The following is a 26,466-nucleotide window of genomic DNA, read 5'->3' as shown; positions in this document are numbered from 1 at the left end:
ACCGGAATACGCGTACAGTCATACTCACTGATCTTCTGTTCTACTTCTACCTTTGTATCTATTATTTTGTATCTGTTATTTTTGTTTTGCCAGTCATAATTACATAAACACTGTTTGTTTTTAAAACCGCGTGAGAGTCACTAGAAATTAAGTGAGAGTATACTGTTAACATAGACCGTAATCAGCCGGCTTTTATTTTGAATTTAGTAATCGGAAGTCGTAAGTCTTTCCCATTCATCCCGTGCAACCTGCTCCAGTGCACCGGTCGGATTTAGCTAGCATCGCTAGACTTAGTGTTGATTTTTATTAAAACATGTCTTACCCAACACCATCCGACAAGCCTTCAAACCCAGCAAACCCCCGCGTCTTCTTGGACGTAGACATTGATGGGGAGAGAGGTCAGGACATCTGAAATCGACTGTTGTTTAACATCTATTTGCGCCACTTTAAGCCTTAGCTTTGTTAGCTTAGCACCATCCTGGCACGTTCTAGTGACTTCTAGAAACTGATTTATATACCACATGCCAAAGACGCTATCAACTAGAAATAAACCAAGCTGTAAATTACACGTGTTTGTCCATTTAAGAGCATTAAGGCAAACTAAAACGTTTTGTGAGCCAGTTTTGTGAGTGTATGCACCACGTGTGCTTTTGTCGAGTGTTACCATATTCTTATAAGTGAAACATGAAAGGTTAAAAGAGGAACGAGTACACAGTCTATTGTATTATAATTATAAGTTTGGGTCACTTAAAATGTTTTCAATTTAACTAAACAATGATGATTTTTCAATATAGAAACTGACGCTTGATAACATAGTCCAGATTAATATCATTGGTGTTGTAACTGATTAAACCGAGCTGCTTTCTGTCCTCAGCTGGCCGAATTGTTCTCGAGCTGTTTGCTGACATAACCCCAAAGACCGCTGAAAACTTCCGGGCTCTGTGCACTGGAGAAAAGGGCACTGGCAAATCGACTGGGAAACCACTGCACTTCAAAGGATGCCCGTTTCATAGAAGTAAATAGACTTCTTAACTTTGGAAGGAGAGTTTGAAGATGAATAGCTGAGTAGTTGAAAGGACATCCAGGGTAGCGAAGTATTTGGAGAATATATCGTTTATTGAATATTCAGTACATTTACTAGGAGAAAATCCCAAGTCATGGCATAATCAGTGGCTTGGAAACTAGGTCTATGAGTACTTTTTTTTTTTTTTTTAAACTGAGTTTAAATAATACTGCTTGCATGGCTAAATTTAATATAGACAAGTAAGAGATAATAAATATATAATGTTAATGCCTACAGTTTACAAATTTACACAAAGTGTAAATGAATTGTTTTTTGCTCACACAAATGATCTCTCTTAATAGTTGTGCGACAAAGCATTTAATATGCAGAGTAAGTACCTGGATTCTTTTGGGATTGTTGAGCCCTTGAGAGTTCAATTTTAATAATAAGAAGCCTGGAACAGTGTTAATATTAAGTTTGTTTATTATAGGAAAAGTAATGTGGCTGTAAATTTATTCTTGCCAGTCATCAAGAAGTTTATGATCCAAGGAGGCGACTTCTCAAACCATAATGGCACAGGGGGTGAAAGCATCTATGGGGAGAAGTTTGAGGATGAAAACTTCCACTACAAGGTACACGACCTGTCACCAGGACTGCAAATTTGTAGCCATTTTCACACATGCACTGCAGCTCCAAACTTTTCTAGGACTTGCCCAACAGAAGTGCATGAGAGAACATTATCCAGTCTTTAACCTGCCAGCTCTCAGTTACAGAGTATGTGCAATGTTGGATTGCAGCAAAGGACAAATAGACATAAGATAAGATAACTCTTTATTGTCATTGCACACTCATATATAGTACAGTAGTACAATGAAATTGGAAAACTGTCCTACGTCGGCACTACATGTAACACAACACGACACGATACGACACATCACAACGCAACACAAACAACACAACACAGTATAATAACTTAGTAATAAAAAAGAAGAATAAGTGTATTTGTATTGCACACTGTTATTATTGCACATTAATTATTATTGCACCTTGTTATAAATATAAATATAATTATTTTTTGCATTGATCAGGGCTATTGCCCTGTTGTAAAAGCTGTCCTTGAGTGTGTTGAGTGTGTGTTGCCTCCTGCGCACTATTTCCTGGCATTTAGCCACCTGAATTCAGCAAGACATAAGTAAATGTTGCTTTATACATAGTATAAAGCTGGTAGAAAAGGTAAAATTCATTGACTGGATTTAATCAGCATCTCTAGCTTAAATGTAAATTAATATCCGCTACCTTTAGTGTAACTTAACCCGTACCATTGTGACATAACATGTATTACTGTAAACTTCACCACATTGTGGCAAACTGCCCAGTGCAGTATTTTTATGCAATTTGAATAACACAAAGTTAGCTTGTTTTGCAAGACTTAAAAAAAAAAAACATGGTTGAGCAACACATGATGTATAGATCCCATATCTGATTTAAAAGCTCTAGGAGGTCACATGTAATAGATCAAATTTCCAACTTGTTGAACAATTCTTACCTTTAAAAATAATCTTATCTTCCCCTCCTGCTCTCTCGTTTTACATCTTTACACATCTCTGAGTGTTCCACATAAACATTTTTCTCTTCCTGGGAAATCACAGATGAGATCACAGAAACACTTTGTGTACTCGTAATGACCTCCCACCTAAAAACATCTAAATGTTACTTTATATTTCTCGTCTCTTGTAGCTAATTAGATGTTGAATAGTGACTGCAGTTTTATTTATTTATTTTTATTTACATCTACTTCATGCATGCATCACAGGGGATGTAAGGGCTATGTGGGATGTCGTTATGTTTGAGCAAGTGAAGTAACGTCAGGCTACAGCACATGAAAAATGACCTCATTCAGCAGTAATGCCAACAGTAATGCAGGTTTAATTACTTGTGAAGCGAAGGTGCCGAAATGCCGTTCCAGATCGTTTCCGGCCTGCTTTAACCCCTCCTCGTGCCACACGTGAGAAAGGAGAACAGTGAAAATAATCCGAACCTGATTCTCTTGAAATTGTCGGATGCTCATGTGTGAGAATGGCTTATGATTCTACATCTGGCGATTTTAAAAAGTTAGCTGAATTTCCTCATGCGCCACGTTGATTTGTGAAGTTTTATCATTTTAAAAATGCAATGCTTGGCTTGGATATTTGTGCCCTTAGTGCTTCTTGTCTTTCTTTTGCCTTCATTATCTACTGAAGCAAAGCAAAGAAATTCAAAGTTACTCAGAAACGATGGCTATGTTTATGGCTCATGTTTGATGTTCCAGCTGCTTTATCCAACCTATTTTCTTTCTCCATGTAGCATAGCAAAGTGGGTCTTCTGAGCATGGCTAACGCAGGGCCAAACACCAACGGCTCGCAGTTCTTCATCACAACTGTCCCCACGCCACACTTAGACGGAAAGCATGTGGTCTTTGGACAAGTGTTGAAAGGGATCGGAGTGGTAAAAATGCTGGAGTGCATTGATACTACAGATGATGCCCCTGTGAAGGTAAATGAGTCTTTACTGACATTTACTATTTAACCAAGATAACACCTGCTCTTAGAAGTTAATGATACCAATCTGCTCATTATTTTTCTTTCGTGTTAAGTCCGAAACACATTTGGTCTGTTAAGCTATCTTAAAGTTTCTGCTAACATGCATTTGCAGCCATGTATCATAGCCGACTGTGGTGAGCATAAGGATGGGGACAGCTGGGGCGTTGCACCAAGTGATGGAACAGATGCCCACCCAGACTTCCCCGAGGACTCCGACATCAACTTTAAAGATGTAAGTATCAGCGCTGTCTTTGATCTTCAAGGACTCAGGTTGGCAGATAACTGCTCTGCAAGGAGCACTGTGGCATTTTTTTTAATATGCTTGTTTGCTGGCTCATCCAAAGCCAAATGAGAGTGTGGATTAAAAAAAAATCAATATCACAAGGTAGAGCTGGGCGATATGAGATTTTTTCATATCACGATATGTTTTTTTCCATTTCAGGCGATAACGATATCTATCACGATATAAGCCAAATAACTATATTTGTAAGATTTAAATGTGCCGTTGCTCACAAGTAAAATGTGAAATTATCAGCAGCTTGTTTTTAAATATTTATTTCCCATAATAAGTTCAACAGGGTAGATGTACTTAAGGAACATGAGACTTTTTCAGATAAATAAAGGCAAATATTGCAAACTACACAAAAGGCAGCCGCTAAAGCGTCTAAGTTTCAAAATAGAACAAATGAAACAGACTAAATTGTCAATTCCACTTAGAAATAAAGTATTAATTCTAAAAATAAATCTTAGTTTGTTTTACAGAAGAACAGACAAAACTGACTAACTTTTGTCAATATCAAATAAACTGAGAACTAAAAGGAAATTCTCAATCTCTCCTTGTTGTATAGCTGAGCTTTTCAAACAGTTTTAACAGTTACTTTAGTCTGACAAAAGCCGAATGACGAATTAGCGCTTCCAGTCAGAGACTGAGGCTACGTCCACACGTACACGGGTATTTTTGAAAACTGAGATTTTCCGTTCTCGTTTTAAAAAATAATCCCGTACACACATAAAGGCAGAAATGAAGGAAAACGCTGCTATGAACATGCCAAAGCAGCAGGTGGCGCTAGATTCCTAACCGTGCAGAAATGTTGGCCAATCAGAAGTCTAGAAGCCTCGGTGGGAAAAAGTAAACAAAGCTGGGGCATAGAAGCAGAACCGAGTCGTATGTGTGGACGGACAGTAACTGTGTGTATATGTGAGCATGTAAACACTGCAGAGAGTAGAATTAACAGTATTGTAGAAATTCATTTCACCGAAACAATAACGTGGCGCACAGTGTGACGCATGCACCAGTTTATTGTATTTCCAGACTTGCTTTCGGCACAATTTACAGTGCACGCTACTCTGTTTTTTGTCAGACTTGAAATAGCCGAAATACCTTCACACTACGGAACTTCTATGGCTCTTCCGTTCGACAATCTCTCCGGCGTTGGAACCATCATCTGTTTTCTCTTCGGTCACGCTCGGTTGATTTTTCTAGTCGGCACACTCATTTCCTCCATTACGCGCTGCCTCCATTACCCGCTGGCTGCTTCCCAAACAAACACACGTGCGGCTTGGCACTTGTGCTGTACGTAACAAGTCAGTGACGCTGCGGCTGTGATTGGTTCGGCTCTGCGCTACTGAATTTGGATCGCTGACCTTTATTTTTTTTTTAAGACGACAAGAGCGGCGAGGTCTATCGCGATAGCTTAATTTCTCTATCGAGTAAAAGTTATATCGCGATACATATCGTTATCGTTCTATCGCCCAGCTCTATCACAAGGTCACATTTAGTCTGGTAAATAATGGAAGCAGGGGGAAAAGTGTTCCCAGTAATAATGAGTCAGATTATTACTGAGGTCATTGTTGTGCATGTTATCAATGTTATCAATTTTACTTTGAAATAAAGTAGTTTAGAAATTCTGGAGGTTAGACTTTGTGTTTGTAATGTTAGCAATGTCTCCTTCTCCTTGTTCTTACATAAGCAAGAGGAATGATGGCAAAAACTGCAAATTAAGATCAAAGGTTCCAGTTTCACTTTGGCCTGTGCTTCTTTTCAGATGGAGAAAGTTCTGTCTGTTGCTGAAGATGTGAAGAATATTGGAAACAACCTTTTTAAGTCTCAAGACTGGAAAGGCGCGGTCCAAAAATATAGTAAAGCTTTCAGGTAAGGTGGTTTTGATTTACTTGCAGTCATAATCACCTTGACTTAAAGAGAAGTCACTTTGAAAAGATATTCCACAGGAATTAAATATTACTCCCAGTAACCCAGAGATGATTTTCATCTGTCAAAGTGCTCTGTGAGGATTTTTGTGGTGTATAAGCCTGATTTTCAAACAAAGGAAACGGTAGCAAAGAATAATTCCAAAAGCTAACAAATGATCTTTTTATGTTCATAGGTACTTGAAGGTGTGTGGGGAACAAGTGGAAGAGGAGGCACAGAAGAAGCTGGAGCCCACAGCCCTCAGCTGCTATCTCAACACAGCAGCCTGCAAACTGAAGATGCAGCTGTGGCAGGAAGCTCTGGACAGCTGCAATCAGGTGACATGAGCTGGAACAAAGCAGACTGTAGCACATATCACAGATTCAGCCGAGTGCTCCTGTGTGGCTGTTAGGGTTTACCGCTGGTGAACTTATCAGGCTTCACATGCTAAGCTTATGTCCTCTTACCTAAGATATCAATCAGTACCCAGTTTTTGTTGCTGAAGATAGCACCCACGAGTGCTTAGCCTGATTCTGTCTACAGAGGCTAAAATCTGTCTACCAGCACCTTTAACAAACTTTGGGACTTGTCATCAGTCTGGAGTTACAAAGGAAATAAAAGAATTTGTCAAACCGATTATATATTCCTTGTAGATTACATGCATTTTAGGGAAAAAAGTGTCTATTTAGTCTCTTTGATGTTTTATTTCTGTCTACTTCAAAAAATCATGTGGAAATCTTTTAGATTCTGTGAAATGTGACCTTAAAATTTTATCAAATCATCCAAAGAATCATTTTTTTTGTCTTACAGGCTCTGGAGCTGAGTGAAGGAAACACTAAGGCACTTTTCCGCAGGGCTCAGGCCTGGCAGGGGTTAAAGGAATATAACAAAGCCATGGTAATGTCTACAGAACAGCCTCTTGTGTTAGAGACTGTACAACCCAGCAGCACAACATGAACACACTGCCTTTTATATGTCAGTTATCTAGTAGATTCTCCTGTAAACAATTGCAGTGAAAATTAAATATGAAGTTTAGCATTTCGCAATTTGGCATTAACATTAAAAATATTTTTAAATCAATTAGCAGAACTGATTTTAACTAATTATTTTTATTGTGCTTCTAACTCGATAGTCTGATCTGAAGAAAGCTCAGGAAACTGCTCCAGAGGATAAAGGTAAGGTCTGCAGTGGTTTTGTTTTAACTAAAGTCTTGGTTTGATTTGTCCTCATAGCAAGAATACACCAAGTTTATGATCAGTGGTTTTTGATCAATAGTTGTTGGTCAGTGGTCATGGGAATTTGCATATTAGTGATCAAGGAACTGACCTCACAGCCCATTGTTCATTCAGTGGGCTAGTTCCAGTCACTGTGCAATGTACTGTTTATAAGATTGGGGAAACCTGCAAGTCAGCTGAATCTGAAGAAGGTTCAAGGTTCTTTATTTGTCACATGCATAGTTATACAAGTATAACACACAGTGAAATGTAACCTGACACGCTCCTCGACATGTGCAAAAATGGGGGGTAGAGGAAGAACATTTTATATATATATATATTTATTTATATTTATATTTATTTATTTATAGTATATAGTATATACATTGGGTGAATGTGCAGTAGTAGCAGCAGGAACGTTTCTCCCACTGAAAACGCTACGTCCGGATGAACAGAATCGAACTTTTGGGACACTAAGTTTATGTTTTATTTTTCAATATATGTTCGTGTTATTCAAACTTAGCAAAGAGGTCATAGTCCTGCTGGAGAAAGACAGTAGTTTTTCCTCAAAAGATTTCTGTTCCTCTTAATTTGACTTTTTGCAGAAAATGAAAAAGTATGGTCCCCTGAAAGGTCAACTACAACACACCAATGAATCAGTTTCTTTAATGGTTGGATTTTGCATAGCTAGTAGGAAAATAGGATGCTGTAAGAGGGAGGAGGGAGTGTTCAAGGAACCACATCCTCACTATGTACGTTTAAGTGTGCTGGGTGCATTAGGCTCACTGCAAAACTGCAGCTTTTTGACAGTGTTTCATAGCCCTTTTGATATGTTAAGCTTCAGTTCATTGGCTGCAGGCTAGAAGATAAGAGCTATCAGTGTGCTTCATGCTCTCTCTGTGCCTTTAGGAGCAGGCTGTCTTTTTAAACTCACTAGCCAGGCAAAAAGTGGATGTATGGGAACTAAAACTTGCTCTGAAAACTGGATATTTGAGGGGAAATGTTAATAGAAACTAGAACCAATCTATAAAATTTCAAATCTCTTCTTTTTCACAGCAATCACCAATGAATTGAAGAAAGTCCATCTTAAAATCCAGGAGGAGAAAGAGAGAGAGAAGAAAATCTATGCCAAAATGTTTGCCTAAACTATCTGACCTCATGATGCAATTGGCTGTCATTATTTACAGTGGAAGCTGTACCCACAGATAAGGAGTGTATCCAGGTGAAAATGTTCAGTATTTTCATTTCATGGGTCCTCTCATGTTTTTACACCATGCACATTTCTTAATGTCTGTAAGCTTGGACCTGCCTTTACTGTAATGAATATCGTGAACATCGGTCTAATTGCACGGTGCTGGAAAACCAGGTGGTTTGAAGATTAGCAAAGCAATTTTGTGTGTGTGTTATTCCATGGTAGGAATTTTAAGAGTGCTCTTGGCTACAAGCAGGATATCCATTTGTGTTTATTTATGTTGTTTTTTGTGTTTATTTTTTAAACTGAGGTCAATAAAACAAGAGGGACAACCGTCAAGTTTCTTTATTAGTACTGGGACATTATCATAATATATACAATACTGTATATACCACCAGTAGTGCTGATATGAACCTGAGGTGATCATATATACACTATTACAATTGGTCAAGTACTTCTTAAAAACAAAACACTTTAAAATGCCTCCAAAGCAGCAAAAACTGCAAATTCTGACTTCAGTTTTACACGGCCTTGCAAAACAATTTCTCTAACACCAAGTTTTTAAACATCCTTTGTCCTTTTTTGTACCCTCAAATAACTACATAGTTACTTCAGCTCTATATACTCAGGCACATTTTCCAACACAAAAAGCAGAAAAACACCCAAGATGGTCACATTCCATTGTAGGCTGGTCCGCCACCACCCTCGGGCACAACCCAGTTGATGTTCTGGCTCGGGTCCTTGATGTCACAGGTCTTACAGTGGACACAGTTCTGAGCATTAATCTGCAACCTCATCCCATCACCTGTGTCCAGGGGAACATACTCGTACACACCTGAGTGTGGGTGAGAGAGTAAACGAGTTAGAAAACAGACCCAGAAGAAAAGCTGCTTGAATGACGTAATGACATGATTATCTATGTGAGATACTTTTTATATCAAATCCTTACATGGATACTGAGGAGTTCTTCCTTTTATAGTTTCTGTTATGGTTGCTGCACTGATAGTGTTCTGTCTAGGTGCTTGCTTTTACCCCTCTGACAGCATGTTTGGGATCACTGTCATTCTGAATAAAGAAGCCATTGTTACATTCTTTCCAGATGGAGGATCAAAATCTGACAGTACATGTCTGCATTCATAATTTCATCAGTTTTGAAAGGATCCCCAAATGTGACAGATGGCTCTAGACACTGTTGTACTCTCTCCTGACCTCCCCTGTATATATTGACAATCATTAAGACTGGTTGCCACTAATTTTTCTTTCTTTCAGCCTTTTCTTCTACTAAGGCTTCAGCAAACAGTCCATGGATAAACTGAAGGACCAGATGTGTCTTTCAGGTCTGCATATTATTTCCTATTTCTTAACACTAGAACTGCTTTAGCTAGAACAGACCCCCTTGCATGAAAGTTGAAATAAAACACCAACACTTATATTTTATGACTTTTCCTAAAATATGTCCATTCAGTGAATGTGATGAGGTCAATTATAAACTATTTATGGGCAATGACTAGTTCAGTATGTTTTTACAGTGAGACTGTTTTTATGCCTTTTTTATTTTAGCCTAAGTAAGACCAGCCATTATCCATTATGCTAGGTATTGTAGCAGCTGGATAGCGTAGTGATAAGACTACATGCCTTGGGTTTGGGAGTGGGAGTTTGATTCCCACCTGGGGGTGTCTGTATCCAGTAGTCCTAGATCCCCCACCCCAGACATGAGTGCGATAAATATGAGGATCCAGAGTGCTACGGCAAGGGGGAGCCAGGCCGACAGGTCAAAGGGGGAGATCTTGTCACCCCAAATGCGATAGAAGAAAGGATTGTTGAGTGTGGGAGTAACTGATCTACACTACGGCGGCAGCCTACAGCATACATCATTTGGACTGTGGAAGTGTAGTTGGATGATAGCAAAGAGCACACTATTTGGCATTTAAGTTCATCCCTTGAGTTTGCACGAATGACTCACGGGTCAGTTTAAAGTTGCTTTCTGAAAATAGTCAAGTCATTATGTCTGCTTCAGGTCTTTCTTTTAATGGTTGCCCCACCTGCAGGCAAAATGTCTTAATGTTGCGGGTTTTTATTTTCATAAGTTTTCATAAATTATAAATCTTTTTAATGTAGGAAGAACCATTAGCTAAAATTGGTCGTTTTTTTCCCACTCATTAAAAGAATGTTTTGTTTCTACCACAAAGGTTAACAAGATGAAATAATGAGAGTAAAAGTTGATAGTTTAATCAGCTTTTCATCTAATTTTCCCCATCTCCTAGTTACATTACTGCTCCCTGCTTTAATTTTAATAGCACATAGACCTAACTATTACCAAACCCTATAAAGCCCAGTGATAGACTCCAGCCCCACTTCTACTCTGAAGACGTGGAAGATGATGGATGGGTGGATGATAAAGACCAAAGGTGCACATAGTGATGGTAAAGTTGTAGATTTTTTTTAAAAACCATATTCCTAATGCGTGCTTGCAAAATTAGTTAGACTAATCATGGTTAATGAGTGTTTGTGCCCAGATGAATGTAGGCTGCGGTAAATATAATAATTTAAGCCTCCAAACAACAGCCTGAAACTGGTAATGATGAGTGCAGGGCAAAACCTAACAGTGCTTCTGTAACTACATTTTAAATTTTAAACATGTAGCAGGTTCTAGATTTTGTGGCCTTATTATATGGAACAGTGTAAGGCTGACTGATTATACTCCAAACATAGTTGTGATTAAAAAATACAAAAAAACAAAACAACCTCAAGGATAGTTTATAGGCTGTAAGGTTGGAGGCAAGTAATAGATTTAAGCTGTGTTAGTTCTCTGCTGCTTTTCGCCAGCCAACCCTGGTATTCCCATAACTATTAAAAAAAGCATTTGGACCTTGCTGACCTAAAGCTGCACTGTGTACAGGGGTATTAATGTAACTGCTGGCCTTTCTCCCATGCTCTTTAGGGCTTGCGTCTGTGGGTCTCAACTTGTGCTGCATTTTGCTTCTCGTAGACATCACATCATTAAGTTTCAGTTTCCAGAGAATTCAAATGGAGCCACAGTCTGAGAGACAGAATAATGAGTTTAGCTTAACTTAAATAGAGATAAACACAAAGAACCTGAGCCTGTCTACCTGGCTTAAACAAACTCACTCATACCCTAAACCTACTGATAATAATGTCATTACATTTGTTGTGAGATTTGGTTTTAAATGGAGGCTGAAGCTTTTAAAAACAAGAAAATGTTACTCATTACCACAGAGACACCCAGGAATGCTGGCCTCAACTCGCTCTCTTTTTTTAAAATACTTAGCTTGCTTGCAACATTGCCTGGTGTGTATGCAAAACCTACGGTACCTATAGAAATTTACAGTCTGTCAGTTTTTGCAAATGACCTTAAAATATTTTTGGGGAAGAAAAAGAAAATCAGGATACAAGATTTTTGACAGCCTCCTTTTTCCACATGTAGCACGCAGAAGGAATTGGTAAACTTGGGTGTGTGTGTTTTTTTTTTTTTTTTTAAATCCTATGGTTAAGGTGTGGAAGTTTCCTGGAAAGAAATTGTAAGAAGCAGCAAACAAGAGGACATAATATCGTGATCGTGGCTCAAGAGTTGGGAGTTCGCCTTGTAATCCGAAGGTTGCTGGTTCGCGCCCCGGCTTGGACAGTCTCGGTCGTTGTGTCCTTGGGCAAGACACTTCACCCGTTGCCTACTGGTGGTGGTCAGAGGGCCCGGTGGCGCCAGTGTCCGGCAGCCTCGCCTCTGTCAGTGCGCCCCAGGGTGGCTGTGGCTACAATGTAGCTGCCATCACCAGTGTGTGAATGTGTGTGTGAATGGGTGGATGACTGGATGTGTAAAGCGCTTTGGGGTCCTTAGGGACTAGTAAAGCGCTATATAAATACAGGCCATTTACCATTAGCTGCTACTTTTGCACATCACCGCAATGTGATACCACACAGGCATTCACCTAATATCTGAGCTTACTGCACCCAACATTTGTGCCATTAAAGCCTGCATATGTCAAAATAGCTTAAGTTCTCAATAAGACATTAACCCATCAGAACATCTTCAATGAGCCTTGGAATTGAATGTACAACTCTCATGAACTATATTGCAGTGATGTACAACCAGACTTTGCTTCATTTGCTGTTTTAATCATTGTGGGTAGTGCTTCATAATTCACCGGTCCAAAATCTCCTAAAGGTATTCAACTGTGTTCAAGATCTATTGAGTAGGATGCTCACAGGAATAGTTACATAATTTTCAGACTAGTAAAACCAGGATAGAGATGTTTTACTTTAAGACAAAGGTGATAAATTCAGAACAATGTTTTATTGATTAGGAGAGACTCTTCCTTGGAGGGTAAAAGAGGGGCCGGAATCCCTTATTTAGAGGTCTCCATTGTTAATAATTCAAAGGAAGAGGTTATAAGTGGGGCTGAAGCTTATGCTTGCTTAAGTCAAGTGAAAGGCACGGCTAAAACAGAGAGACAATCACATCATCTTTGAATTAATGTAACAGGAGCGAAACCAACAAAAACTTACAGGAGAACATAAAAACTCTCAAAAGCCCCCAACCAAACTGGACGTTTCAATCTAGTGAGGTAACAATGCTAACTAGTACATGTGTGCTCCATGTTTGGTGAAACAACTACACATAACTGGTTTAAGAGAACACTAAATGAGAGCAATTCTGATAAAGCATTGACCATTTAACACATAAAAGAACTAAATCATTGCTGGTTCCAGTTTTCAGGTACAAGTGTTTGCTTTGCTTTTCTGAACAGACTGAATGTCAAGGTGACTATTATGTTTAATAAACTACAATGATTAGATTATGTAACTCTGTCCTCTAAGCACATTGCTTCTGTGTTACTAATGTTAACATGCCCTGTTTAATTTGATGTGGATATGTATGCAAGAACTCAGTTTTCACCTTCTTACTTTACTATGTGGAAAACATGTTGCAATTCTCTTTAGGGACTGTAGTGGCGTTACCTGCGGGGCAGAAACGTTGCTCGGGTCCATCGTAAATACCCAAGTTCCTGGCGACCGGGATGCTGTCATCTTTTAAGGTAAGATGTGGGGGTTGGTCCCCCTCATGGTTGGTCCCACTCAACGCCACAGAGGAGAGCAGGTCAAAGCTTATCTTGCCATCAGGCTTGGGGTACTCAATCGGTGTACATTCCTTAGCTGGTTTCAGCTGGTTTGCATCAGTACCTGAGAAAGATTTTGCAGAGTTGGTCACAAAATGCTGATTTATCCGCTAGGATAAGATAACCTCAGACCTCAGGTAAAGACAAACCACTGGTATTTTGCGGTTTCTGCCGTTCTGCAGCAACAAACTTGAACACAGTGGAAAACCTACAGTAGTCCACTTTGCAATCTTTGCACATTAAGTCAAGGTCACTGGCAATACAGACTTTTTACAGCCTGGCAAAGAGTTAAAGTAGAGCTGCAGCCACCGATTATTTTAGTGATTGAGTAATCTATCAATTAATCACATAATTGGATAAGAAATACCTTTGTCTTATTAATGAGCAATAATAAATACTCAAAAGAGAAAAAGCACAGGTCTTTCTAAATGAACTGCTCATTGGTTTTCTATTTTAGTAATTGTAATGTTTTAAAATTTTAAAACATTGCACTGCCTCTCACCCTATGGTAGCTCCAGCTCCCCTGTGGAAAAGAATGGATGGATGGAAAAAATATATATAAATACTCTCAAGTACTCTCTGACGAGGTAGATTTGTTGTGTGTTCAGGTTCATGTGTTTTTGTGCTTGTGTGTAAGTGTGAAGAAGACAAGCGAAGAGTGTTTGTCTTTACGCCTTTAAAGGAGAATGTAGTGGCTAAAATGAAGAAAAGCGAGCATATCTGAAGTTTGCCCCATGCTTTGATGCAAAGTTTCTGTGCTGCTGAAAAGAGATCTTATAATTGTTTAGAACGCTCGCGTTTTCATGGTGACAATGATGCGCTACAGAGCCACGTGTTAATCGAAGCATCTAAGCAAAAAAATGTGTCAAGAATTTTTTATTATCAAATTACTCGATGAATTGCTGCAGCCCTAAAATAAAGAATCTGTTCTGCAATACTCACCACAGTGTTTTAAGGTCCAAGGCTCTTTTCCTCTAAAGATCCAATAGAAAATGCCAGTGTAGATCATACCACCGTAGAGGCCAAAGTAATTGTGGAATGATGGCCTAATATTTCTTACTGCGTACAGCTCCTTCCACACCCAAGAATTCTTTAGGTTCTCAGCATACTCAGGTACATGAAGCCCTAATGAGGAGAAATAATAAAATAGAAATGATAGTTAACAATAACAAATTTAAGGACTTTAGGCTGAATGAACATGAATGAAAGTGGAAAAAACAATGTTACACCAAACCCTTGCATGTAAATCTGAAACCATCTCAAATGGGCACTACCATTAGGTGTAAAAAAGCAATTTGGTTAACTAACCATTTAAAAAAAATGTTTCTTTCCAGAGTACAAGATTTGAAACATAACTTTTATTAACTGAGTAAGCACTGTACTCACGAGATCCATTTTGTTGCCTATGCAAAGGTTTTGTTTAGGCAAGTGTATATTATTTCCCTTTTGGTTACGTTGAACCTGTGATAAATCGTTGTCAATGAATTCTGTCCTTTCAGAAAGTGAGTTATGACCCTTGAAACTGCTTACACTTGACATTTTTATTGATACTGCAGTTCCCTGATTGATGCACCTTCAGTTTGAGCACAAAGATGATGCCCCCTTAGGAAAGAAGTTTTCTCATTGTGTATTGAAAACTCATAAGCCTTTATTGCCTGACCTTTTCAACCTTTCAGAATTGCTACCTGCCATTCAATCTTGTGCAACCCAGGTTTGTAGGGTCTCCCCTATGTTGTTTCAGAATTTGATTTAGAGAGGTAGAATCCTCAACATCCCATGACTGAGTAAATGTAATACATACAGGTGCTGTAGCTACCATGACCATTGCTAGGTCTTAAACTCTGTACCTGCTGTCTCCGAGTCCAGAGTCTCTGCTGTGAGTTTGGGGAAAATGGCTTCAGCAGCCAGCATGCCACTCTTCATTGCTGTGTGGGTGCCTTTGATCTTTGGCACATTCATGAAACCGGGGCTGCAGCCGATCAGCAGTCCTCCAGGGAAAGTCAACTTTGGGATGGACTGAAAAGAAACAGGAAGTAGTTCATGTTTAACTTTCTTCTGTTCTACTTTTAAGTAAACTTTTAATTGGATTTTTTGAATTTGGCCATTTAATCAGATGTAACCTGGGAAAATGTGTCACTATGTCTAAACACATTTCTGGCCCATGACAAAGTAAGACTTAATTAATATTCAGGCATCTATTTATGTAAAACCCCCTCAGGGATGAGCAAAGGCCCCAGCTTTCCTGTCTATGTGAATGAGGAGTGGCTGAGCAGTATATTATATATTATATATATATTTTTACTTTTTTTTTTTCTTGCCACCCCAGGTGATCACTTTTGCTGTCCATATGGATTAGAGAGCAGTGTTAACTTTCCACCTTGTTCAGCACTTGTACAAGTAGAATGTAATGCTTGGTCAATATAGTAATGTTAAACATTTTTTAAACACATTAAGCACAACTGGTCCGCACACAGTTAAGGCAGTTACCAAGGGTAACAACTTAGCCATCTAGTGTTTATGTTAAAAGCCAGAGGGTGCCATGGAAAATGGACAAAAGAGCTGCATGTGGCTCAAAACCCCTGCCCCATGGAAAACAAATGACAATTATTACTAATTAAAAAGCTGTGTTTATATTATTAATATTCTACTTTTGTCCTCTCCATATCTGATAGCTCAAGTGATATTACCTGATCTCTTTTCAGACCTTTTATTATTAAAATACACTAATACTAAAATTCTAATTGACCAGGAAGGAATCATAAACAGAAAAATCAGGACAACCACTTTACAGACTCACAAATGCAAATGCTTTAGGCTACGTTCACACTGCAGGCAAAAGCGCATCAAATCTGATTTTTTTGACCCTATGCGACCCATATCCGATCATGGTATGACAGTGTGAACGGCACAAATCCGATATTTTCAAATCCGATCTGGGTCACTTTCGTATGTGGTCCTGAATCCGATACATATCCGATGTTTCAGAAAGCGACTGCTGTTTGAACGGTCAAGTCGCATTAAATCCGTCTTTTACGTCACTGACACAAGACAGACGCCAATTATCAGCACCGGAGAAGCGCCCGATAAGACATCGCGAACGCTTCCTGGCCACCCGGTGAAACTGCTGGGAAGACAACGTTGGAGAAACGTGAACATTTTATTTGTACTGCATAATCTGCAGATTCTGACAGAAATCTGCAACTATCCTTTGAAGCACCGCTCCTCTCTAAAACAGCAATAAGGATAATTATTAGGTTATCTACATTATTATGTAAATAACAAAATAACTTAAAGCAAAAATTGGGAAACGTGAAGTCCGAAGTCTTTATATTAAGGGCCATCAGTCAAACAATATTGTTTGCTCTGTGTCTAAACAGAGCGCGTTGTGTGACATCTTCTTTTGCACATGCGGGCCGCTTTGAGCGTTCACACTAGAGCTCGTTTGCTGTCGCATTTTATTTGTAGTGTGAACGAGCAGACAAAAAATTCGGATTTGATCAAAAAATCGGAATTGAGCATTAAGACCTGCAGTGTGAACGTAGCCATATACAATTAATAACCAAACACACAATATTGTAATCAATTCTTTGTTGTTGTTTGCTGTTAATATGGAGTTAACAACTTTAATTTGTTTACTCTTGATTGCTCATGACTTTAATTAATAGATTAAAACAGTCCTTAGAGTAAACCTAAGTTGTGATGCACATCTTGTGATGAGCTGTACTCACTCTTTGGAAATTCATTATGCAATTACGCAGAGTACAAACATACCTGACATCCTCCCTCATTCAGGGCCCTGGCTCCATATGCAATCCTCTGGCCTCCCTCCAGTGTTGGAGCTACAAAGGGATGGTGCTTCCAGCGTTGGAACTCTCTGAATGGGCTCAGGTAAGGATTAGTGTAGTCTAGACCGACCTGACGTGAGAGAAATTGTAACTTCAACAGACTGAGCGGAAAAAATAATAATAATAATCATTGAAGACAAATGCAGGCTGAAAACATTTTCTTCCACCAATCTATGCCTGCCAGATCATTTAAACTTAAAATAGAGACCCTACTTATTTTTGTACCTGTTCAGATCACTCTGAACCTTATACTGAACTTTTTTGAAAGTTCCAGAGTGAAACTATGGGAGGAAGTTTTTTGGGTATGAAAGCTCACATTGGACATTGAAGCAAAAAAATACCAGGACTTCTAATGTCCTCTATAACACAACACAAGGTCACCTTGTGTTGAGTTGTCTGAAGAAGGATGAGGCTAAAGTTTAAAGAGTGGCAAATATGGAAACAGACTCCTCTGTGCTTGATGTGTGGCCACATTCACTGACTGCACATGAAAGGCATTGGTCATAGATGTGAAACCTGCCTGGCATTCATGGCAGTAGCTCTGAATATCCAGGTAACAACTCAAAATGGCATCATGCAATCAGGACAAAATATGAGATCAGCCTCAAGCGAGACTGTGTGCGTGTGTCTTTTGGTGGTAAAATGAAATGCAAAATGAACTCAATTAATGACCAGTGGAGAGCTTCATAATCCAGTCTGACAGAGTTGGAGAAAATTTGCAAAAAAAACCCCAAAACCCAGTGATATCAACTGTCTCAGTGCATGTGTGCAGAAGCTGTGATCACATCAGGGTTGCTTTGAGACCTTTTTTTCTTAGTTTATTGCTAAAAGCATGATACATGCGCAATTTAAATTTCGAATTATCTCTACATCAGATACAGCACACAGACATAATATGTAATCCTACAACACATATGATCTAGTTGGAAGAATGAATGTTGAGAATGAATTGCTTTTATTTATTCATACTCTACAGACTGAATAATAAAAACTAATAATGTAAAATGCCAAAGCCTTTATTGAAAAGCTCAAACAATATCCTGACATTTTTTTACTGCATGGAGCATCCAGCTATCATTTATGAATTGGTAAAATGTGCACAAAACCACTCACAACAAAGCCCAAGGCCACTAGAGGCTCTCCTTCATTTAGATGATACAGAAAGGATCCTCCATACGTGTTTCTGTCCAGGGGCCAACCCACAGAATGCTCCACTCTGCCTGGCCTCCACTTCTTCTCATCAATCATCCACAGCTAACGACAAAAGACACAAAATCAAAAACAAATGAGACGTTACAAATCGTGAAGTATCTTTACTATATTATTCCTTTAGTATTATAGTGCCATATTATAACCTTTAGTAACTCTGCATAACTCAAAGTTGAAAATGGTAATTATTTATTTTATCCTAGGCCTTAGTAAAGAGCCTCAGTTCATCCATTTTCTGTTTTAGCACTTCTTCCTTTAAAGTCAACTGTCATCATCCTCCTGTCAGTTTGCTTTTGTAAGTCATATGACCCCAGGTGGAGCTAAGGAGGCCTAGCCCAGCTTTTTATTGTCAGGGACTGATTGTATCCTAGACTGTGACCTCTCCTCAATATGGCAGTGATACTTCTAGGCTGATGGACACAGACTCACCATTCACTCAGGTAAGCACACACATCAAACAACTCATTGCATTTTCCTTTGTAAATAAACCAGTTAAACCCCAGTAAACTTGAGTGGACTCCGTCTTTTGTTGCAAGCTGAAGCCACCTATAACAATGGCTTTATTCTGATTGACAATGTCTCGAAAACAAAAGGTTTGTGGCTAGAGCCAGTGCTATGTTCCTGTGATGACCATATTAAGAGAATCATAAACAGACAAGAAAAGAAAAAAAAACCCTGAAACTAAGCATTTAGAGCAAGCCCGATGAAGCCTGAAGCTTATAGTGACTTCTTATTTATGTTTATAGAACCACAATGTCATCCAGTCTTGAAATACTAAGCTGATAAAGACAGTGTATGGTATTTACCTCCTTCAGGCCAATGGCATAGGTTTGGGGTTCACAGTTTTCACGCAGGTTGAATTTGTTGTACAGCTGCTTGGCTAAGTGGCCGTGACAGCCCTCACCAAACAACGTGACTTTAGCATGGAGCTCCATTCCCCTCTCAAAAATATCCTGATGCAAGAGAGGAGGAGGATTCGTAGATGAAAGACAAGTAACTGAATAGATTACAGAGAATAGTTAGGTTGTCCTGGTGACAAACACTGAATTGCTTTTTTTGTAGACACTAATGATGCACAATGGGGGGAAAAAACCCTTGAAATAGATCAAACCCTACACTCTCAGAGCCAAATATGATTTTCTACATGAAGCGTATGAAACAAAAACACCATATATAATGCTCTATACTGTTTTGTAGACCTTTTCCCCAGGTATAAATAAAGAAACGGCATATTTTTATGCCTGATGGTTCAGTTTGTTTTATATATCTTTAACATAAAGACCTGATAAATCAAAGCTATTCATGTGTAGATTACAAGAAACTCCCTAAAGGTTCTAATTTTCATTAAGCTAACACACCAAAGACAAGAGTGGAACAGTATTATTAAATGAACTTTTCACAGAACATTACCTTTGGTGATCCATCCTTGGCAATGCCTACATCATTGGTGGCAATTCCTTTTACACTTCCATCTTCATGAAATAAAACCTTAACATAACAGAGTTAACAATGAACACTTTACACATTGAGAGAGCACTAACCACTACATGTTCAATTAATTAAGATGGTTGAAAACTGGATGTCTATACATTCCTAATTCTGTAAATTCCTACCACCTTTAAGCCTATCATGTAAAGTAAGACATACAAGGTTTGTGATGTCAGTCTCTTGTTATTCTTTTATAACTCATAAAACCAGACCAGTAGTGTAAGCAATAATAGTAAGTTTTAATTAAGTTTGATAGCCTCATAGAAGCCAAAAAAACAATTTCAAGAGAATAAACAAGATCAACAAGGCACTCACCAAGTTTCGTAAATATCTTACAACTGGTAATTCAGATACCGTGTCTCGTGAACAAGACATCAATCACACAAAGTTTTGAATGCCAATGACATATAGTACATCAATGAAAAATCAAAGACCATCTTACCTCAGCTGCAGCATAACCAGGGTACAGCTCAACACCAAGCTCCTCAGCCTGTTCCCCCAGCCAGCGCACAAGGTTCCCCATCCTGACAATATAGTTACCATGATTTTGCATGGGCAGGCCTACGAACGGTAAGAAAGTTCATCCACAGATTAAGTGAGCACCTTGGATTCTCCAGAGTTTTATCAATAAGCTGAATTACAGGTTTTTGAGTCTTTGGACTTGACAATCTCAGTGCAAAATAAAAAAACAAAACAAAAAAAACCCCATATCAAGTGTAAACCTCTGTGTCTTTTTGTGAAGATATTTTGGTCAAAGTCCATTTTAAGACCCTTTAAAATTAACCTTTAACCTTAAGACTAACAAACAGGCTGGCTCATACCATTAGGGTTCCAACCATTCTACTGTCTCAGCTAGACTTTTGGAACCACACCTTATATTTATAGTGCAATTGTTTTCTTTTAGGCAAGTTTGCTCATGCACATCGTGAGCCTACCATGAAACTTTCTGCAGTGACGTGCCCCAAAACCATTTAAAACGCTTCTAAACAGGTAGAGATCAGGAGTATAGTTTATTATACTTTTTAAGGTCTTTTATTACATTTATTGTAAAAGGGCATGTAGACACCCTAAAGATATAAGATTTGGAATGATATAATCTGGTTTTTAAGTGATGACGTATAAACCCTGCTTCAGAGTCCAAACTACTCTGCATTTATTAAGGCTGTTGTGTTTTTATAATGTTTTAATTCTTTGTATCTTGTTCTATTTAATCTAAACAAGCCCCTTAAAAAAAGTCAGTGATCACTGTTGGTGTCTCTCGGTGTTATTGCCAATATTCATTTGCAGCACATTTTAAAGCTCAGTTTTTAAAACCTTACGATGGAATTACAGCTCAGCCCATGCAGCAGTATATTAATGACTAACCTCGTATTGTGGATGGATTATCTCAGTTGTTTCCCTGACTGAAGTTTGGTCCATTTACGGCATCCTGTCATGCAATTGCATTTGTCACAACTTCATCAATTCTGTTTTTGTGGATGCCTGCATGTTAAACCTGGTAGAGCAGCCATACTGGTCATTTTATTAGAGATGAAAGAATTTAGATAATTTGTAACTCTCAGTGATGATGCAGTGCTTGTTTGACTTTGGGACCTGAAGTGGAGTTTGGACCCGGAAACAGCTTATGACTTCAGACTTAAAGACCGGATACTTGATTAAAAAAATATTTTCACATTTCTATATGAAGCAGCATGTATAAAACAAACAAAAAACAAACAAATAACAAAAAAAAAAAAAAAAAAAAAATTAAGAATCTATGAACATGAATATACACAAATATACAATTAATGAATCAGTCTGTTATTGACTACATGAAGATTTTTGGTGAAAATAGAGTGTAATCAAGAAAGTCCCAGAATTTACCAATTTGTGCAATTCCAATTTCTGCCTTCAACCACGTAACCCTAACTAAAATATCCCTTTGCCAGTACTCTATTGAGACATATAGCATAAGACAGTGTTATAACATTTTTATTAAAAATTAATACGTGCGGCTTTTACCTGGCAGTATGGGAACAGGGATTCTGTATTTCTCTGTTAAAATGTTGAATACATCTTCAGTCACCGGTGTGTTCAATGGTGCCTGTAGTACAAACATTATTATTGATGGTTTGACTTCCAAAGGATTTCTAATAATATAAACTATAATAACAATATAATAAAACAATTATAATTATAACAATTTCTAATATTCAAAAATTACATTCTTATACCTGTACTGTACTCTAACATTCCAAACAATTTTTCAAGCTTCACAGAATTGTACAAATTCTGTTTCTGTCTCATATACTGTATTTTCCAGTATTCCATGTATTTCCATGTTTGCACATTTAATAAGCTGCTGCTCATATTTCCTGTTTTCCTAGAAAAATATAAAGAAATAAGGGGTGGCTCCCGACACCTGCAGAGTACTGTATGTGATAGTATGCACAATATGTTGCCTTTTTTAAATACAGCGTTCCTTACATGCAATCATGTCAGATGCATTACACAATCTACAAAACATCTATACATCAATCACATGTTTTTTAAGTCACCTACCCCACGCTCCTTCCAATCAGGAATGAGCTCAGTAAGGGCACTGGGCTCCAGACAGGCTCCTGACAGAGTGTGTGCTCCAATCTGAGGGGCTTTCTCCACAAGGCACACTCGCAGCTCCTTTTCATGTTTGTTGGCTAGCTGTTTCAGACGAATAGCTGCTGCAAGACCAGCAGGACCTCCACCAACTATCACCACATCTGCCTCATCTGCAAACCTCTCCATTTCGACACCTGCATGAAGAACATTAAATATGGAAGAGATACTCAGACCAGACTCCAATGATTACTCATGTGGAAGAGAACGCCGCTCAGTACTCAGCTAGTTTTAAATATCTAGGATGAAAACAGCAACTCTGTGTGCCCAGATGGTCTTACTTTGGTTAAAGCCAAAGTAATGCCACCCCAAACCAAAAATTGAGAATTTTTGGAATCAATGTAGCTACAGAAAACGCGAAAAGTGAAAAAAGCAACAAAACTATTTACTGAATGGCAATAAATGAACACAGTGAACTTTAAATTTGGATTGACATTAGAACAACGATAAGACTTCACAAAAAACAAAAATAATTTTATTGTTTTATTCATGCTTAAGAGTTGACAAGCATACCAAATCCACACTGCAATTTCTCTTTGAGAGTACTCAGCTTGATTTCTTTTTATGATTGCTGCATGCAGTGACTAAGACTTTGTGCACTCAGCACCAGACTCCAATGATTCCTCAAATACAGTTGCCTCTGGAAAATTTGCTTTAACTAATTAGAAGATATACAAATATAGTGTGCCACAAAATCCATGAAATCATTAACCTAACTGAAGTCTGCCAAACTGCTTTTCAAGTGTGTGTCAGAAAGAACGAGTGCAAGAGGTGTGATGAAATGCTGAGAGAAACTGATGACAAGAAGAGCCCCTTTTCACTACCTGCGGTTTCAGTTGTTTTCTATTACAACTGAGTACCACCTAATTGAAAAGTCTAAAAATTGAGTCGAGTTGAGCCAATCCGTTTCCAGTAGGTACTAGAGATGGCACGATACCACTTTTTTATGTCAGATACCGATATGAATCAGATATAGTGTATTTTTTAATCAATAATACTGTTTTTTTAAATATCTTGCTGCATTTTGTATAATTTCATACTCAAGTTAAAAAACAAACAAACAAAACACTCAAGCTATTCTGTTATACCTGTATGCAAAAAATACACTGCACCCAAAATATTTCATAGTTCAGCAATACTGATCAATCTAATAAACTTAAACCTACACCACCCTCCCTATCCTGGTATTTTAAAAAGATACTAAGCGGAAATATTAAGCAACCTAACTAATAGGGTTGCCAACTCCCAGCAAAAAAGAAATAAAATAAAATAAAATAATATAATAGGGAACCACCCCCACCCTCCACCTCATGATGCTTAATCGACGTAATCAACTTTAATTTGATGCAGTGTGGAAAAAAAAGTGGGCCAAAAACAAACAAGAGAGACGAGAGTTGCGACAGAAAAGCTGACCAGCCGATTATTGATGAGTTTCTTGATTGAAGTAGCAACAGAAGAGGGAGGGAGAGAGGAGAGGCAGTCGCTCCATATATCGGTTGTTAAGCTTAACGTGGGAATGCTTTGCAAACATTCAGAGATGAACTTACATACTTGCTTTACTTCTCTCTGGGATAACTTTCTCTGAGATGAAATGCTGGTTTGGTAGTGAAGCTGCAAATGCTCAACCAGACCGCCGAGAGGTCACGCACGCCACAGCCGCTCTATCACGTTACGCATACTGCTCCTACGTGCTAAGGTTATGAGTTGAGTTACGCCATGTCGCAAGTTTTGTGAGGTGCTTTCATGATATTTAATGAATCGGATTACATTTTTTATTTCTCTCCAATATCCGATCCAGTAATTTAGGTCAGTATCAGTACCGATACATAATATCGGATCGGTCCATCTCTAGTAGGTACTAGTGGAAAAGGGCTATTAAAAAAAAACGCTTCTAAAACTGATTGCCGATGCGGAAACACACTAGGAGAAAAAGCTGAAAATGGATTTTGACAAGTACGTATGCAGTTTCATTTGAAAGCTGTACAAAAGATTTCTACCCAGTATTTCAGTCTTTATTTGTGTCAAAGGTAGGATGAGGGTACAGTGGATTGAACGTATTGAATACATGGATTGAAAATAATGATTTATCAGCATATAACTCAATAGCATTTAGCTTGGGGGTTGGGGGCAGGCACAATTCTGTGACTCTTGCAAAAACCAGACTCCATACAGCGGGCAGAAGGTGTTTAAAAAATAATTATGTAAATAATTAATTAATCACATGATTCTAACTTCTTAATTAACTTATAACAAAGTTACTTACCTTCCCATCTCGGATCTTTATCTCGAGGATGGATGGTGTAGTGTGTGGTAATGCGGGGTGTTGACACTGTAGAGCATGCCCTTCTGTGTAGTGCTGTGTAGAGCTGAGGGGTAGCATGCTCTGTTTTTATTTTCTGTAATAACCTGGCACATCTGTGGGCTGCAAGACAGAAAACAGCTGCCAGTCAAGACCAGTTTCGGCTGGTGGTAACGTGAACAAAAATACTGTTCTAACTTGACTGCTTTCAGCCTGCGTGGGTTAAAAAAGAAAAGACACAAATTAAAAGACTTCCAACCAGCACAAATAGTCAAAGCCTATGGGTTTAGGCAGGTTCATTAGTCCTCTTATGTAGTCATAGGACTTGTGAAACAAAACACGTCAACAATTAGATCATGAAGTAATTACCCTGCGCAACCGCTGCACTTCTAAGTGCCAAGCTTGCAGAGCTACTCTTTAACTGCTGCAAAGATAGACTGCGATTTATCATCGGTCTCCCGTTAATAAATAGCTTGTTAAGTTTCAAAACAATGACGGGACCTTAAAATAAGTACCTAAACCTCTGAAAAGTCGTAACAGTGAATGTTTCTTAGGCCTAGGACTCATTTCAACTGACCTATTTACTAGTTCAACTTTAACCTACTTATTAGCTTTACGCTAACACAGGAGATGGTGCTAGGCTGTTTGGGCTAATGCTAAGCTTAGCATTTCTAAAAATAATTGCTAAATGCATTTAACAACAAGGAAAACATATTCACGACTTAATTACGTACTAAATGCTAGAGTAAAAAAAAAATGCTGGTGAAATCTAACAGCGGTATCTAACGTCAAACAGTGCAAGCTCGAAATGTGTTAGCTAACCGGCTATTAGCTGACGTACCTTGGCATGAGTATCTGCTAGCTGGAAACATTGTGTGTCTGCCAGTGCAAACTCACAAGCAGACAGCGGGTTGTCTTTTGAAAAAAAAATACAGCCTGAAGAGAAGCTATTACGTCCTTACTTTGCTGCCAGTTTAAACGCTTATGAAACCCGCACACCTGCTACGCGAACTACCAGTGAGGTATGTAGCTTACAAAAGGGCTCTCATAACACCGATACATTCAGGAGCGTCAAAAACTGCGCTGCTCTTGCAGCGGCGCCGCTTACTTAAGACAGCCACAACTACGCAACTCGCCCTCTGTCAGAGCAGTGTTATGAGATTGTAAAGTGTGAGTCGGGCATTATTTAAAGGTGTGTCCTCAGGCCACTGTCCAGCTGGTTTAGTTTTTATTGGCACGTACGTGTCTAAGTTAAACCAGTCTGAGCCATAACTCCCCTTGGAATATCATCATCTTATCTCATACAATTTAGTTAATCCATAGCTGCCGATGAATGGAGAGCCAAAACTGCTGGGAGTAATTTTAACCCAGCACACATGGCTTAAACATTAGCCTTTTCAGCCAGGTTTAGCCAGTGTGAACTTTCAAAACACATGACCATTTAATTCCAGTTTGGACAAATGGCTTACCTTCTGTCTTAGGTTTGATTGACAGGTGTAGAACTGTCCTGCAAACTCCCATAAACCCCAGGAGTCATCAGCAGGAGGAGCCAAAGCAAATGAGTCAACAGATAGTTTGTGGATACCTTTTGACAGCCTGGTTAGCAAAACCCAAAGAACACCTGCTGATGGCATTGTAGAATTCATGAGATACCACAGTGATGCAGTTGGTCTGAGAATACAT

At 38.6% G+C, this 26,466-nt stretch overlaps 2 protein-coding genes across 2 annotated transcripts; one reads left to right on the top strand and one right to left on the bottom strand.

Annotated features, from left to right (window-relative positions):
• The first annotated feature begins 216 nt into the window (after nt 1-216).
• Nucleotides 217-8,515, top strand: ppid (peptidylprolyl isomerase D). The gene is made up of 10 exons (XM_085284450.1): nt 217-398; nt 875-1,015; nt 1,529-1,635; nt 3,347-3,535; nt 3,695-3,814; nt 5,628-5,734; nt 5,967-6,108; nt 6,581-6,667; nt 6,903-6,945; nt 8,041-8,515. Exons 1-10 carry the CDS (start codon nt 314-316, stop codon nt 8,127-8,129), a joined length of 1,110 nt encoding a protein of 369 aa, XP_085140576.1. The 5' UTR covers nt 217-313; the 3' UTR covers nt 8,130-8,515.
• etfdh (electron transfer flavoprotein dehydrogenase) lies at nt 8,507-25,928 on the bottom strand. Its single transcript, XM_085284437.1, has 13 exons — nt 25,625-25,928; nt 24,748-24,906; nt 22,392-22,621; nt 21,852-21,933; nt 20,293-20,411; nt 19,773-19,850; nt 19,169-19,315; nt 18,267-18,407; nt 17,080-17,223; nt 15,156-15,324; nt 14,251-14,433; nt 13,151-13,372; nt 8,507-9,011 (listed from the first exon to the last, which is right to left on the bottom strand). Exons 1-13 carry the CDS (start codon nt 25,653-25,655, stop codon nt 8,848-8,850), a joined length of 1,869 nt encoding a protein of 622 aa, XP_085140563.1. The 5' UTR covers nt 25,656-25,928; the 3' UTR covers nt 8,507-8,847.
• Between the last annotated feature and the right edge of the window lie 538 nt (nt 25,929-26,466).

This window comes from Mchenga conophoros, linkage group LG2 (genome assembly GCF_057382185.1).
Source record: "Mchenga conophoros isolate Kocher_MC1m ecotype Shallow Benthic linkage group LG2, M_conophoros_male_GT1.1, whole genome shotgun sequence".
NCBI lineage: Eukaryota > Metazoa > Chordata > Actinopteri > Cichliformes > Cichlidae > Mchenga > Mchenga conophoros.
The sequence above is the reverse complement of the archived record's forward strand: the minus strand, read 5'-3'. Positions and strand labels throughout refer to the sequence as shown.